This window comes from Leuciscus leuciscus (assembly GCF_965113295.1).
Source record: "Leuciscus leuciscus genome assembly, chromosome: 1".
In the NCBI taxonomy this organism is placed as follows: Eukaryota; Metazoa; Chordata; class Actinopteri; order Cypriniformes; family Leuciscidae; genus Leuciscus; species Leuciscus leuciscus.
The window spans coordinates 51,848,896-51,863,880 of record NC_138725.1 but is presented as its reverse complement, the minus strand read 5'-3'; the positions used below and the strand labels follow the sequence as shown (position 1 = coordinate 51,863,880).

Sequence of the window (14,985 nt, the reverse complement as noted above, 5' to 3'; positions counted from 1 at the left end):
ATGAAGCTTCTGCCATGGCCATCCCAGTTCACTGACCTGAACCCTATAGAAAATGAGTGTGAACTGAAGAGGAGAGGCACCAACATGGACCTGGGAATCTGAAGGATCTGGAGAGATTCTGTATGGAGGAATGGTCTCTGATCTCTTGTCAGGTGTTCTCCAAACTCATCAGGCATTATAGGAGAAGACTCAGAGCGGTTATCTTGGCAAAAGGAGGTAGCAAAAAATATTTAAAAAAAGTGTGCCAATAATTATGACCAACATGTTTTGCAGAAAAGCATTCATTTCATAATGTGATTTACCCCCCACTTTCAACTATTTTTCTTCAATGAAAGGTTGGATTTTTGTGAAATTTTTGCATATCCTTTTTCCAAAATATCAAAAGGATAAACAATGCAGATTTATTTTTACAGCAGTCTTTGATTATATTTACCAGGGGTGCAAATAATTCTGACCACAACTGTATAAATGCCCTTATCATACTGCAGCCAGCAAAGATACATGCTGTGAATTGAAAGCTCACAGCGCTGCTCCATAATGAACCTTCCTCAAGTGTCTTCTGAGATTCTCTGTTCGGTTGAATCGCCGTCCACAGAGAGAACAGTTAAACGGCCTTTCTCCTGTATGAATGCGCTCATGCTTTTTCAGATCGGCTAATCGACTGAACCTGAACTTACAGCACTTGCAAACAAAAGGTCTCTCATTTGAATGGCATACAAAGTGAGCTCCGAGGCTGGAGGGCGTCGCGAACGTCTTACCGCACACGTGGCAGCTGTGCAGAATCTCCCTGCTCTCACTCATGCAGGGGGCACTGTGAACATCCCCCGTGTGGACCGTATTCTCTACCCGTGACCTAAGAATGTGTTTAGACGTAGAATTTAGTAATTTACAAGGTTGGTTATAATCGACAATGCTGTCGGAAAAGGTGGAGACAGGCTGCTGGTTGTGTTCATTTGCTAGAGGAGCATCCTGCATGGGAACAACAGGAGCTTGTGTTGTCGCATTGTCTGTCTCCTCCATGACAGAATATTCCGGAAGCTCTGATTTAGATTCCACCTTGATTTTGTTGGAGCCCAATGGGGTCTCAGTGTTGCTGGTTGCTGGAGTCTCTCTGCTGCCAGATGAAGGGTTGGGAATTCTTCTCGGAGGGCTACTCTTAACCCTGGAGAGGGGTCTTTGAGTCGTCAAAGAATAGTCACAGGTCCCTTGCAGAAAATGATGTTGGCTGTCAACAGTAATATCATCTAAAACTAGCTTTATATGAACAGGATTGTCACTCAGAATCTCCTCACTCACTACTGAATCTCCATGATGAACGAGATCTTCCTGCACATGATCCTCCCCTAAATGAGGCTCATATGTGGGAAAAGAGACTTTCAGGACTTTATCTAAAATATAAAAGAGATGGACTGAGAATTTTTATATGACAGTAAATAGACAAGTTAATTCAAGAACTATAAGCTCTTCATAACCTCACCTGAAGCCCCAGCCGTCCTCTCCTGGAGTTCTTTTAACTTCTGCTGGAGGTTCTGGTTCTCCAGGCGTGTTCTGGCAGACTCCCTCTGATACTCTAACATAGCCTGACCCATGAGCTGCAACACCTCCTGTACAGCAGCAGTGAGGAGCTCAGCTACATTTGTGACGAGGAGATCCATCTGTGACATTTTGTTAGGACCTGCTCAGAGAGAAAACAAGCTAAAGGGATAGTTCTCCCAAAAACGAAAATTCTGTCATCGCTTAAGTTACTCACCCTCATGTCATTCCAAACATGTATGAATTTCTTTTGTGGAACATAAAAGAAGATTATGCTGACAAGTGTCTCTGTTTTTTTGTCCATGATTGTCCAAAACTGTTTGGTGACCAACATTGTTCAAAATATAACCTATTTTATGTTCAGCAGAAGGCAGAAAGTCATACATGATTGGAACGACTTGAGGGTGAGGAAATTACGACAGAATTTTCATTTTTGGGTGAACTATCCCTTTAATGAATCACGTTTGTTTACAGGTCTGCCTCTAAACCATAACAATGAATATAATAGAATGACAACTATGTTACATAAAAATTTGGTACTGTATATAATTAATACATCAAAATTAAAATGACACAATATAACACCTACCTTTCTGTTCTCAAGAGCAATGACAGACTAACGTTATACCTGCAGCTTCGAGCTAAACCGTGAACTAACGTCCGAAAACAAGAGGTCTTTCATGATATTTATATCTTCATACTATGTAGTTTTTATTCTACAGCATAACGTCGAGACTGACTGCGATAACAATGAGGTTTCTAGTTTCCGTGTTGTGAAAACGCTGGTTGGTGGCGTACTACTTCCTTTACTACGAGCGCGCACTGTTTCCTGTGTGTGTTGCCAAATATTTGATATCGCGTTAACTTACCCGTTTACTGTTTCTATGGCTACAACCAATGAACTGTTTGAACATGTTTCTCTGGCAAATGAAGAGACCAAACAAATGGGTGAACTGTCATCATTTACTCGTTTCATACCTTTCTTCTGTGGAACATAAATAACAATAATAATAAAAATAATAATAATAAAAAAATATATATATATGTTTCATTTTTTGTTGTTTTTGGTCCAGACAATGGCAGTCAATGGTAACTAAAAATGTTTGGTTAGGCAAGGCAAGACAATTTTATTTATATAGCACATTTCATACACAATGGTAATTCAAAGTGCTTTACATAGAAGTAATTAAAATAATCAAAAGAAATAAGAACAGTTTATAATAAAAAGGAAATGAAATACAGTACAGTACAGTCGGACGAACAGTGGCACAGTGCTCATTCATTAAATGCATAGCTAAACAGATGTATTTTGAGTCTGGGTTTGAAGGTGACCACTGTAGGAGCACATCTGATCTCTTCTGGAAGGCAGCTCCAGCTGTGGCTGGCATAATAGCTAAAAGCAGACTCACCATGCTTAGAGTGAACCCTTGGTATTTCTAGCTGATGTTGTCCTAATGATCTGAGTGATCTGTTAGGTTTATATTCAGTGAGCATATCTGCAATGTATTGAGGTCCTAGGCCATTGAGTGATTTATATAAAATACTTTAAAATCAACCCTAAATGTAACTGGGAGCCAGTGTAAAGACCTGAGGACTGGTGTGATATGTTCATATTTTCTGGCAGCAGCGTTCTGTATGAGCTGCAACTGTCTTCTGGTCTTTTTGGGAAGGCCAGTGAGGAGTCCATTACAATAATCCACCCTGCTGGTGATGAACGCATGCACAAGTTTCTCTAAGTCTTGACTGGAAACAAAGCATCTAATTCTTGCAATATTTTTCAGATGATAGTATGCTGATTTAGTAATTGCTTTGACATGACTACTGAAACTAAGGTCTGACTCTAGTGTCACACCACGATTCCTGACTTGATTTTTAGTTGTTTGACCCCTAGCATCAAGGAAGGGGAACCTTGAGAACTTCAACTTTGTTTCCAAACGCAATGACTTCAGTTTTGTCTTTGTTTAGCTGAAGAAAGTTTTGGCACATCCAACTGTTGACTTCATCAATGCATCGGCACATGGAGTCAATGGGGCTGTAGTTGTTAGGTGATAGGGCTAAGTAGATCTGTGTGTCGTCTGCATAGCTGTGGTAAGCAATTTGGTTCTTTTTCATTATTTGGCTCAGTGGCAGCATATACAGGTTGAACAGGAGTGGCACAAGATTGAGCCTTGAGGGACTCCGCATGTCATGGACGTACTCGGATAATAACCTCTCTCTCCTAAGTATGACCTGAACCATTTTAGGACTATCCCTGAAAGCCAGACCCAGTTTTCCAGCCTGTCCAGAAGTATGTTGTGATCGACAGTGTCAAATGCAGCACTGAGGTCGAGTAGTACCAGCACTGATAATTTGCCTGTATCAGTATTTAAGCGAATATCGTTTATTATCTTTATGAGTGCTGTCTCTGTGCTGTGGTGCGGTCGGAAACCAGATTGAAAATTGTCAAAGTATCCATTCGAGCTTAAGAATTTGTTCAGCTGATTGAAGACAACTTTTTCAAAGATCTTGCCTATGAAAGGAAGATTTGAGATCGGTCTATAGTTGCTTAATATGGTCTTATCCAGATTGTTCTTTTTCAGGAGGGGCTTGACAACTGCAGTTTTCAGGGAGTTTGAAAAACTCCCAAAGAGAAGTGAGGCATTTACCACTTCTAGAAGATCTGCTTCTAAACTGTTTAACACACTTTTGAAAAAAGATGTGGGAAGTGTGTCAAGAGCACAGGTTGATGTTTTAAGGTGCTGTACGGTTTCTTCCAAAATTTTGCCATCAATTTCTTCGAAATCAGACATACTGTAGTAACTACTTTCTGAGGTTGTGGTCTGATCTGTCTGACCCCAGCGCAACTCAAGGATGTGCTGATCACCTTTCTGATATTATTGATTTTCTTAAGTTACCAACATACTTCAAAATATCTTCTTTTGTGATTCGTGTGGGTGAGTAAATGAGAGAATTTTCTCCATTGTTTATTACTGTAATATTTATATCCAATGAACTCACAGAGCTTCATCGATTTAAACAGTGACAAAATTTATTTTGGAGGAGAGACATAGAAAAGCAAGTGCAACACATGCTACTGACATATCATAGTATAGTCTGTGTTAAATCCATGTGGAGTTTACAAGTGCATCACGGTAATTCTATGAGCTAAATTAAGCTATTCTGGCTGCTCACAAATTACACACTTGCTGTAATATATAGCCAAAACATGCTATAAACTAAGCTTCCACTTAATAGTTTTTGTTGTATACTTTTGAAAAAATAATACGACAATGAAGGGTAAATATATCATATTTACTACAATATGTCTGTTCCAAAATACAAGTTAGTCTTACTTGAAATAATAAAATATTATTTTTTACTTGCAGTGACTTTGGCTAATGTCAAACAGGATTGGAAATACATATCTGGTTAAGAGGAATTTAAAAAGAAACAAGAACCCAATTAGAAAAGTCAAGCTCTTCATCTCACAAAACAGTTAGTGGCAGAAACACATAAATATATAACAGTCAAATAGTCAATTCTCTAAAATAAAGAGATGCAATTTTTTTTAACTGTGACTAAAAACAACAGTAAAAACAATTGCCATTTGAGTATCAAACACTGGTACTCAACTCAAAATAAGTTAGATGAAAGGATCTCATATGCAGCAGTTCTACAATGCATGTTGAAATGTGTTAACATGTTTCAAAAACCTAGAATAGGACAGTTAAGGTAACTCTAAATGCTAGCTGCATCATGTGACAAACACGATTCAGTTAAGATTGCAGCTTTACTTGTAACTTACTGTAACAAGAAAATGCTTTCCTATTTGTTAAGCTTTTCCTATAGTGAGCAAGACCTGCTAAACTACAGCAAACAGGGAAGAGCATGCAGATTATTGTCTTATGTTCCTTTGGGTGGGCTCCACTTCAAGGCCGTAGGGTCAATAGTCTTGCTGCTTCCACGTTTTGCCTCTTTGGTTTTCCAGTCATCAATCAGATCCTAAAGATCATTCAATCATTTAGATGCATTAGAAACCACGAAATAAGATTAAAATAATAAATCTATAATTCATGTAAACAGTCTGGTACTAAAATCACCACATACATTACATTACTATTACCTGTCTTTTTAAGATCAGGTGCTTCCCTTTCCAGTACTTCAGCATCTGGAGTGACTGTAAAGTGCTGACAATGTCTACAGGATTGACAGCTGTTTCTTGACTGATTTCTGCTCCCAAGAGTTAATATTTGAGAAAGAAAGAAAAAAATCACTATTCAGTATTAAATCTTTATGATAAGCATAAAAGAAAATACATTACCGTTCAAAAGTCTGGGGTCGCCAAGATTTTTTAAAATGTTTTTGAAAGTCTCTTATGCTCATCAAGGCTTTATTTATTTGATCAAAAATACAGTAAATGTAATTTATTCCTGTGATGTCAAAGCTGAATTTTCAGCATCATTACTCCAGTCTTTAGTGTCACGTGATCCTTCAGAAATCATTCTAATATGATGATTTGATGCTCAATATTTTTTATTATTATCAATGTTGAAAACAGTTGTGCTGCTTAATATTTTTGTGGAAACCAGAAATGCTTTTTTCCCAATCATTATTGTAACATCATTAATGTCTTTACTGTCACTTTTGATCAATTTAATGCATGCTTATAATGTCTTTCTTTCTGACCCCCAATTTTTTAACAGTAGTGCGTGTAACACTAAGTACCTTTAATGGAGATTTCTTTGCCCTGGAAGTTGTGCAGGTAGCGCAGGAGCACTTCTTTCCAGTAGCTCCTGTAACTGATGAGGCCGAGATCAGAGAGAGGCCGCTCAGGAGAGCCAACCTTCTCCTCTACTTTGGACAGCAGGTAACCTGTGCAGATACCAGCCATTCACACACTAACATGCTCATCTCTTCCATTAATTACAGAGTGCACATGACCACACAGTAATAAAGGAGCTATTTTAACACATTCTTTGTCTTTTAAAAAATAACATAACATAAATGATGTAATCTGTGGTTGCAATTGTACGTTTAAAACCACCTATTTGCAAGACCGATCTTTTGTTTAAGCTTAAACACAGGAATAACAAAACGTAGATATAAAAGGTCTAGATCTACTGCACTCACTGAAATCAATCAGCATCTTGCCATAACCCTGCCTCATATACTGTGGCATGGTCAGGATGCAGGAGACATTGTAGTTCAGGAATGAATTCTTTTCCTAAATCCAAATACGTATTTTGATTACCACAAAACCATCACTTGCAAGGTAACTGAAGTTTGTGGTGCACTGGATTCACTAACAGAGTACCTTGGAGAAGTATCCTACAAGATGGCAGCCGGTATTGTCAGCTTCAGTCATCACATAGAAGAGGAACGGCTCCACATCATAGTACAGTGTTTTGTGGTCCAGGAAGAGTTTGGCAAGCAGACACAGGTTTTGGCAATAAATCTAAAAAAAATCAAAATAAAAAAAAAGGCAGTGTCAGTGAGGCAGAATCACAAATTAATATGTGGACTGACTGATATTTGATAATCAAGAGTCCTGGTGGAAGGTCTACCTTGTTCTTCTTGCCATCCACTTCAAAAACAGATATAGCCCCCTTTCTGTAAATCTCATCACCTGGTGGATGTTTCCACACACATTTGGCCTGATCGCAAGTGAAATAAGAGAGAGGTCTACGTGTGAATGCAAAAACACACACTTATCAACGTAATGATTTACAGCTGGGGAAAATTTATGAATCATAAATGAAGTTGTTGTCTCCTCCTTAAGTTGAAATTTAAACCGTTATTAACTCAACATGTGAAAAAGTTACCATGTGACGTCGCAAAATAGTCTGACTCTTCATGTATTTTAGGCAGAACTCGCACATGTAGAGACGGCCAAGGCGTGCGTACTCTTCGGGGTACGGCGAGTGGTACCAAGTGTCCAACTCGTAGCGGCCGAACACGATGGCCTTTATCATGTTGCCGCCCTCTGTGACCTGTCCCTCGAGCCGGAGTTTTTCCTGCAAGGACCAATGAAGGGTGGGAGAAACACAGGTCTGACTAGAGGAAATGACCACACTCAGTTAGAAGGAAAAAAAACCTGAGGCCTACCACAGAAGATTCACATGTGAGTGAGGAGGTTGAGATATACACTACCCGTTCAAAAGCTTTGGGTCAGTATGAATTTTTTTTATATAGAAATTAATGCTTTTATCCAGTAAGGATGCATTAAATCAATCAGAAGTGACAGTAAAGACATTTACATTGTTAAAATATTTATATTTCAACTAAATGGTTTCCACAAAAATATTAAGCAGCACGACTGTTTTCAACATTGATAATAATCATAAATGTTTCTTGAGCATCAAATCATCATATTAGAATGAATATTCTGAATACTCATGATGACACTGACGACTGGAGTAATGATGCTGAACATTCAGCTATGACATCACAGGAATAAATTACATTTCAAAATACATTCAAATAAAAAAACAGTTATTTTAAATTGCAATAATATATGACTGTTTTTTATGGCTGTTTAAAAAAAAAAATCTGATAAATGCAGCCTTGGTGAGCATAACATATTTCTTCAATAACATTTAATTTTTTTTACCAACCCTCAAACTTTTCAGCGGAAGTGTACATTTTCAGAGAATGTCCTAATTAATAAACAGATGGCAATGTATAAATTAAAGTTAAGATAGAAATCAGCTGGAGAAAATAAGAAGGTGCATTGTAATGTCCACTCAAGTAAATATGATTATTTTCTCTTAAAGGAACAGCTCAACTAAAAATAACAATTCTGTCATTACTTACACACCTTCTTGTTGTTCCAAATGATTTTTTCCCCAGTCAAGCTCTAAAAGATAACGAAATACAGGTTTGAAATGTGATGGTGGTTAGTAAATGACAGAATTTCTGTCCCTTTAAGGAAAGGTGGTCTTGGCAGAACAGATAAAGTATTGTGCTTCTATGCTACAGATGAGAGAATGGCAGCAGTGTGGAGGCTACAGTGGAAGAGAGTCCAGCGTGGGCCCATTGCATATCCCAGAAATCAGTGGTACGAAGGCTCATCCCACCTGCGATCTTTACAGATTCATGAAAATGAGAGGGGAAAGGAGAAAACAAGAGGGGCGAAAATGTGATGGGTCTTCTCTCTTACAAGATCATCCGAAGCACGTGCCTGGGCTTTTCTAAACAGCTCCAGGTCATAGTCACTTGTGATGTTCTCCAGCAGAGGCTCACGACTGCTGCCATGGGACGGTCTGTGCTCCTGGAGGGAGTCAAACAAGAGTTAAGCGATTGATACATGAATCTGCTGAGGGATCTTCATATATGGAGCATGAGACACCCACCATGTACTTGTCTTTTTGTGGAACAGAGTTTCTCTTCCTCCTCATCTCTGTCACCTTCTCCTTATATCGCAGCTGTCTCTCTGCCTGGGCCTGGAGGGAAGAGGTAACTCAAAGAATGTGAGTGCTAGACACTATTTAATTGACACGTAAAGTTCACTGCACATAGAACCTGAAAGTAGCTCTTAAAGAATGTCATACAACAGGGATCATTACTAGGGCACATACCGGTTCACGAGTGAGGACGTTAAATACTTGGTGTGCTGCTTTACCTGTTGCCGGGCGGAATGACGGTTCTCATCCTGCCGCTGTGACAGCGTCCTCTCCTCCACATGTTTGTCTCGGGAGCTTGCCTTCACCTGAGTAAAATGTTAGATTTTTAGGCAAACCTTAATGTTTCAGGAAAATATAATCTGGTTAAAGGTTTCATCGGTAACACAACCCTTACCTTACACTCGTCTGCTGAGAGGTTATGGTACAGTGGACATCCAGATATTGAAAAGTGCCTTTCATGTTTCCCTGTCAAATGTCCTAAAAGAGGAATGAAGGTGGAATTTCAATATGTCAGTGTTTTAATACTGCATTTAAAAAGTCTGAAAACATAACAAATCCTAAAAAATAAAACCACTATTAATATATAAATGAATAACAGAAATACACTACCGGTCAAAAGTTTGGAGTCAGTGAAATTTTTTTTTTTATCTTTTATTCAGAAAGGACACATTAAATTGATCAAAATGGACAGTAAATACATTTATGATTAAAGAATCCTGAATTTTTTTTTATTATGGTTTCCACAAAAATATCAAGCAGCTCAACCATTTTCAACTGATAATAATAATAATAAAAGTTTCCTGGGCAGGTTTCCACAAAAATATTAAGTAGTGCAAATGTTTTGATATAATTTGATAATTGATCATATCAACAATGATAATACTAATAAATGTTTCCAAATCAGTATATTATGATTTCTGAAGGATCATGTGACACTGAAGACTGGAGTAATGATGCTTGATAATCAGCTTTGTCATCACAGGAATAAATCGCATTTTAAAATATATTAAAATAGAAAACAGTTATTTCAAATTGTAATAATATTTCACAATACTCCTGTTTTTACTGTATTTTGGATCAAATAAATGCAGCCTTGGTGAGCATTACAGATTTATTTAAAAAACATTTGTAAAAACATTGTTTGGACCCAAACTTTTGAACGGTATTGTAAATATTCTTATAAATTAAAATAGAGGACCTGAAATCCAATTACCAAGTGAATTACAACCAGGTGTGGGGCACTTCATGTTAAAGTTGTAGCTCTCATGAAAGCGCCGTCTTTTGGGCCGGTGAGCAAGGCCGGATTCTTTCAGTGATAGTTCCTTTGCCAGGCTCTCATCATGAGACACATTTGGGCTGGACATGTCAATGTCAGACTCAGAGGAAGGAGCATTGCCTGTGGGCGTTCTGGGTGGGGACTCATCATGGTCTGCGCTTTGCTTAATGTCTGGATGACCAAAACAACAGAAAACCGGACCGTATAAAGTCTAGGAATGTGATAAGGTATATTCTAATCATTACATGAAGACTAAATATAAATGAAAACTGTATTAAATGTGTAACCAACTACAGAGGAAAGGGAGGATGAAACGATATCATAACAAGAGGGGGTAAAAGTGAAAGTATAGCTAACTACATACAGTCCAAACCACATCTCTTGAAAGTTGGGATTATAATATTGAACATATTTATCAGTAATCTACAGTATAAAAATGATTCAATATGTGATGATCAATCTTGTTAAAAAAACTGGTTTTTAAAAATTATAAAATGTTGATTGTCGTTGTCCTATAATTTCATGACAATATTAGCAAAAAGACAAGTCTACAGTTTTTTATTTTCTCCAGACAAATTTAATACATTTTTCAACTTTTAAAATTAAGTCAAATTGAACTAATTTCAAAAGACAGGATGCCTTTGAAATGCAACATATGGTAATTTTATTAAGGCTTGAGACAAAATATATATATTTTTAAACAAAGTGAGTTAACTATTTTAGGGTGTTTGTTTGTTTGAGTGGTGAATATGAATTCAAATGATAGCGAATGACAATGGAAAAAGTAGGCAAAAGCCACAGAATAACATGAAATGAGATATGCATTACTCAAAATAATAATTTCTTTGCAACTTAACAAAGAATTATGAAAATGATATAAACTGCCGTTCAAAAGTCTGGGGTCGCTGAGTTTTTTAATGTTTTTGAAAGAAGTCTCTCATGCTCACCAAGGATTCATTTATTTTATTAAAAATACAGTAAAAACAGAAATATTGTTACAATTTGAAATAACTGTTTTCTATTTTTATATATTTTAAAAATTAATTTATTCCTGTGATGACAAAGCTGATTATCAAGCGTCATTACTCCAGTCTTCAGTGTCACATGATCCTTCAGAAATCATAATATACTGATTTGGAAACATTTATTAGTATTATCATTGTTGATATGATATGATTATATCAAAATATTTGCACTACTTAATATTTTTCTGGAAACCGTGATACATTTTTTTTTTTTCAGGATTCTTTGATGAACAGAAAGTATTTATTTTTAACAGCATTTATTTAAAATATAAATCTTTTGTAACATTATAAATGTAACTTCTGATTAATTTCATGTATCCTTGCCAATACAAGTATTCATTTCTTTCAAAAATGTCATCTAACTGACCCCCAACTTTTGAATCTTAAGAGAAAACCTGTGAGAAAACTCATGTTGTGTGAAGTTAACATGTTGTATGAACTCTGACTTGTCATTAATAAAAAAATAAAAAAAGAGCAAATGAAGAGAAGCACATGTGAGCAGAGCGAAGCATGGAGATACTCAAATGAGGGAAGGCATGAGTGAAGAACCATGCGGTTTTCTCCTCCTACCCCTCTCTGAGATTTCCCCATGCTGCTCCGTGTCTGAGCCAGAAGAGCGACTCTGCCGCAAGGGGTATTTCTTGGGCGAGACTGTCACCCCCTGCTGTTGACTACGAGTCACACGGCGGGTGGAATAGTTCACCACCTCCTCTGAAACCGGGGCAGAAGGGTTCCCCACAGGACTGGAATCTAGAAACAAAGCTCTCAGGTTTGTTCGTTCATTCCTTTTTTTCCCTTTTTTTTTTAACCTCCACCAATCACGCTTTCTACCAATCAAACCATCACCTATTGGTGCAAGATTACAATTATATTTGTATGTTGGGGCAAGTAAAAATCACATGATAATTTCATAATTCCTACAGCCCAATGAAAAAGTAAATCATACTTTTACAGAAGAGCTCTTAGTAAGTCATATAGCAACGGCTGCTCTCTCGTGTCCTACCTTGCGAGTTGCGGCTGAGTCTCAGAGAGGATCGAGTTAGTCGGGTGTTTCTAACCGTGTGGGTGTCACTCTCTGAGCTGTCTGTGTGCTCAGCGGAGAAATCTGAATCTTCAGTACCTTCAGAGCTACTGCCCGCATTTTTCTAAGAGTCAGAAACATCAAAAACCTTTTGGTCACTGAATACAAAATGTATCTTTTTATTGTTATACAGACACTGATTCATATGAAATAAAATGACCTTTAAAAGGATGGAAGGATGAAAAGAAGTTTTTCATGAAAATGATGAATACTTAATTCAGTTAATTAGGGTAACTTCACTGTAACAAAAAAAAAATCTAATAGTTCCACTTGACCTGTGACAATGACCCAGGTGAGTTTCTACCCACAGACCCAGGGGTTTCCACCAGGGGTCCCAGTAGGTGCTCCATGGGGTCAATTCATTCTTACCTATTTTTAACTAATTCATGTAATGTAGTAATATAGGTTCATATTCTTAATAAAACTTTAGAATATTAAATGTATTATATTATCTTCAATAACAGAAAACTATATTAATAAAGTGTTACTGAGCTTTTTTTTACACTTGGGTCCCTGGCTTGAAGGAATCAAAATATTTTAACTAGATTAATATTGGCTAAAAAGTGGTGTACACAATGAACCAAAATCTAATAAATATGCCATGGGCTCTGATGCTTCAAGTCAGGTCAAGTCACCTTTATTTATAAAGCACTTTATACAATACAGAGTGTTTACAGTGATAACAGGAAATGATGCATTTCGGCTGTTGTTCAGTTTCATTGTAAAGATCATCAGTTATTAAAATAGTTCATTTTATCTATAAAGCAGCTCTGTAGAAAACAGTGATGTCATCATCCAGCTCAGTTCAGCCCTCATACAACAGCGTCAGTACAGTCAGATCAATCATATTGCTGAATATGAAGTGTCCCCAACTAAGTAAGCCAGAGGTGACAGTGGCAAGAAACCCAAACTCAGAGGTGACAGAATGGAGAAAAAACCCTTGTGAGAAACCAGGCTCAGTCTCTTCTGGCCAACAAACGAACAGTGTGATTGATTATGATTCAGGCTGCATCACAAGTCAGAATCATTATTTTGGGTGAGCTGCAATGCATCATGAATCCTAATACCACAGCAAGAATATTCACAAGAATATATTATCCTGATAGTAAATATTGGATTATCAGCACGAATATGTTATCCTGATAGTAAATATTGCATTATCAGCACAAATAAAACCATAAGATATTAGGTAATTACAATGACTGTGAGAAAAATTACCATATTTTAGCCATTTTCCTTGTTGTATCACAAAAATACAACTCTGTCTGAACTGATGTGTGTGATATAGGCTAAGTATGTGACTATTTTATATATAAGCTTAAAATATATAAACATTTATTTTGTATTTTAAGTGTTTGTGCTTATTAAAGGCTGGAAATATCGTATTATGTAATTACACAGAAATGTTCAAATAAACTGGTACATTTCGAGCCTAAACGTTATAGTTTTGAATACCAGCTACACATTCCCCGCACAAACAAATTAACTTGAAAAAACATGACACAGTCATTTGCTAAGGATGACTGCGACGGTGCCCATGCAAACAGCTGGATCTCGTGATGAACACACACACACACACACACACACACACACACACACACACACACACACAGAGACAGAGAGAGGTGAGTGATGCGAGCGCTATATGAGCATGTACGCAGCGCAGCTGGCCTTCTTCATACCTTCCGCCGCGGCATCGCGCTTCTCCGCGACTCTCCCTCACTGCAGCCGATACACACGGGTTAATTTTGTGCTTTGTTTCTTCATGCAGTCGAATAAACTTGTCGAGGGCGGCATATGTGATGCATTCCAGTGAAAGTGAGGGAAACATTAATCAGGTGTAAGGAAACTGTTTCATCACAGACAGTCACGGGTCATGACTGCGCGCGTCTGTTGTTTACATTCTCCACTTCCGGTAGAAACATTTTACGTAAAGGTCTCACGAGCACGAGGAAGTAACTATTGTGTTAAATATATATGGGCGACTTGTTTATAGTTATTCTATTTTTTTTATATTTTACAAACGTCTATCAAGTAAAAAAAAAAAAAAAAAATATATATATATATATATATATATATTTTTTTTTTTTACTGTTGTGCAGTTCCTCTTTTAATACTTCTGTCACTAGATGGCAATACTAAGTCGTAATGTCACTGATGAAGACATGTTGTCTATTTATGTTTTTGGAGTTTAATTTTCTAAAGGGTCCTGGAACTAGATATCAATTTTAATACATTTAAAACGTTTGCTTTTCCACAGTCGATGACACTATAAAATTGTTCATTTACTATGCCAAACTTTGTTGTGTAACGTCCCCCAGTTGTTATTATGTGCAACATAAAATGGTAAGTTTATTGTTCAAGCTCAATTTAAAAAAGTGTTTGATTCATAATAGGGGTTAACTTACCAGGACTAGTGTAACCACTGATTGTCATTATTAGATCAGTGGTTGTAACCACTGATCTGTATAATGACTGATAGCTCATGACGTTCTAAATTTTATTTATTAAATAAATAAAATCGATAAAACAGTCAACAGTAGCCTATAAGAAACCTCAGAGCAGCAATAATCACAATGAAGTGTCCAATAGCGACACCATTTGACAGCTTCAAAAGAGCTTCTTGCAGAGTCCTTTTACCGTTACTTAGGCTACATTAACCCATACAATTTGTATAATGCATATCCT

The 14,985-nt window shown here is 37.1% G+C and overlaps 2 protein-coding genes across 10 annotated transcripts; both read right to left on the bottom strand.

The window, feature by feature from the left end:
- Positions 1–265: 265 nt before the first annotated feature.
- LOC309476033 (uncharacterized protein) lies at positions 266–2,454 on the bottom strand. The gene is made up of 3 exons (XM_082139152.1): positions 2,123–2,454; positions 1,478–1,675; positions 266–1,388 (listed from the first exon to the last, which is right to left on the bottom strand). The coding sequence occupies exons 2-3, from the start codon at positions 1,662–1,664 to the stop codon at positions 520–522; spliced, it is 1,056 nt and encodes a 351-aa protein (XP_081995278.1). The 5' UTR covers positions 1,665–1,675; positions 2,123–2,454; the 3' UTR covers positions 266–519.
- A 2,085-nt stretch (positions 2,455–4,539) lies between these two features.
- kat7a (K(lysine) acetyltransferase 7a) lies at positions 4,540–14,160 on the bottom strand. Of its 9 annotated transcripts, none has more exons than XM_082138708.1 (16): positions 13,980–14,160; positions 12,220–12,361; positions 11,787–11,966; positions 10,114–10,362; positions 9,310–9,392; positions 9,134–9,220; positions 8,865–8,954; positions 8,672–8,782; positions 8,330–8,368; positions 7,335–7,526; positions 7,077–7,166; positions 6,827–6,967; positions 6,643–6,736; positions 6,238–6,384; positions 5,636–5,742; positions 4,540–5,514 (listed from the first exon to the last, which is right to left on the bottom strand). In XM_082138708.1, exons 1-16 carry the CDS (start codon positions 13,992–13,994, stop codon positions 5,416–5,418), a joined length of 1,866 nt encoding a protein of 621 aa, XP_081994834.1. In that variant the 5' UTR covers positions 13,995–14,160; the 3' UTR covers positions 4,540–5,415. The 9 variants fall into 9 exon arrangements, with proteins under 9 accessions (XP_081994834.1, XP_081994836.1, XP_081994835.1 ...); XM_082138710.1 differs by having other exon boundaries at positions 8,693–8,782; XM_082138709.1 differs by having other exon boundaries at positions 10,129–10,362; positions 13,980–14,159.
- Positions 14,161–14,985: the final 825 nt, after the last annotated feature.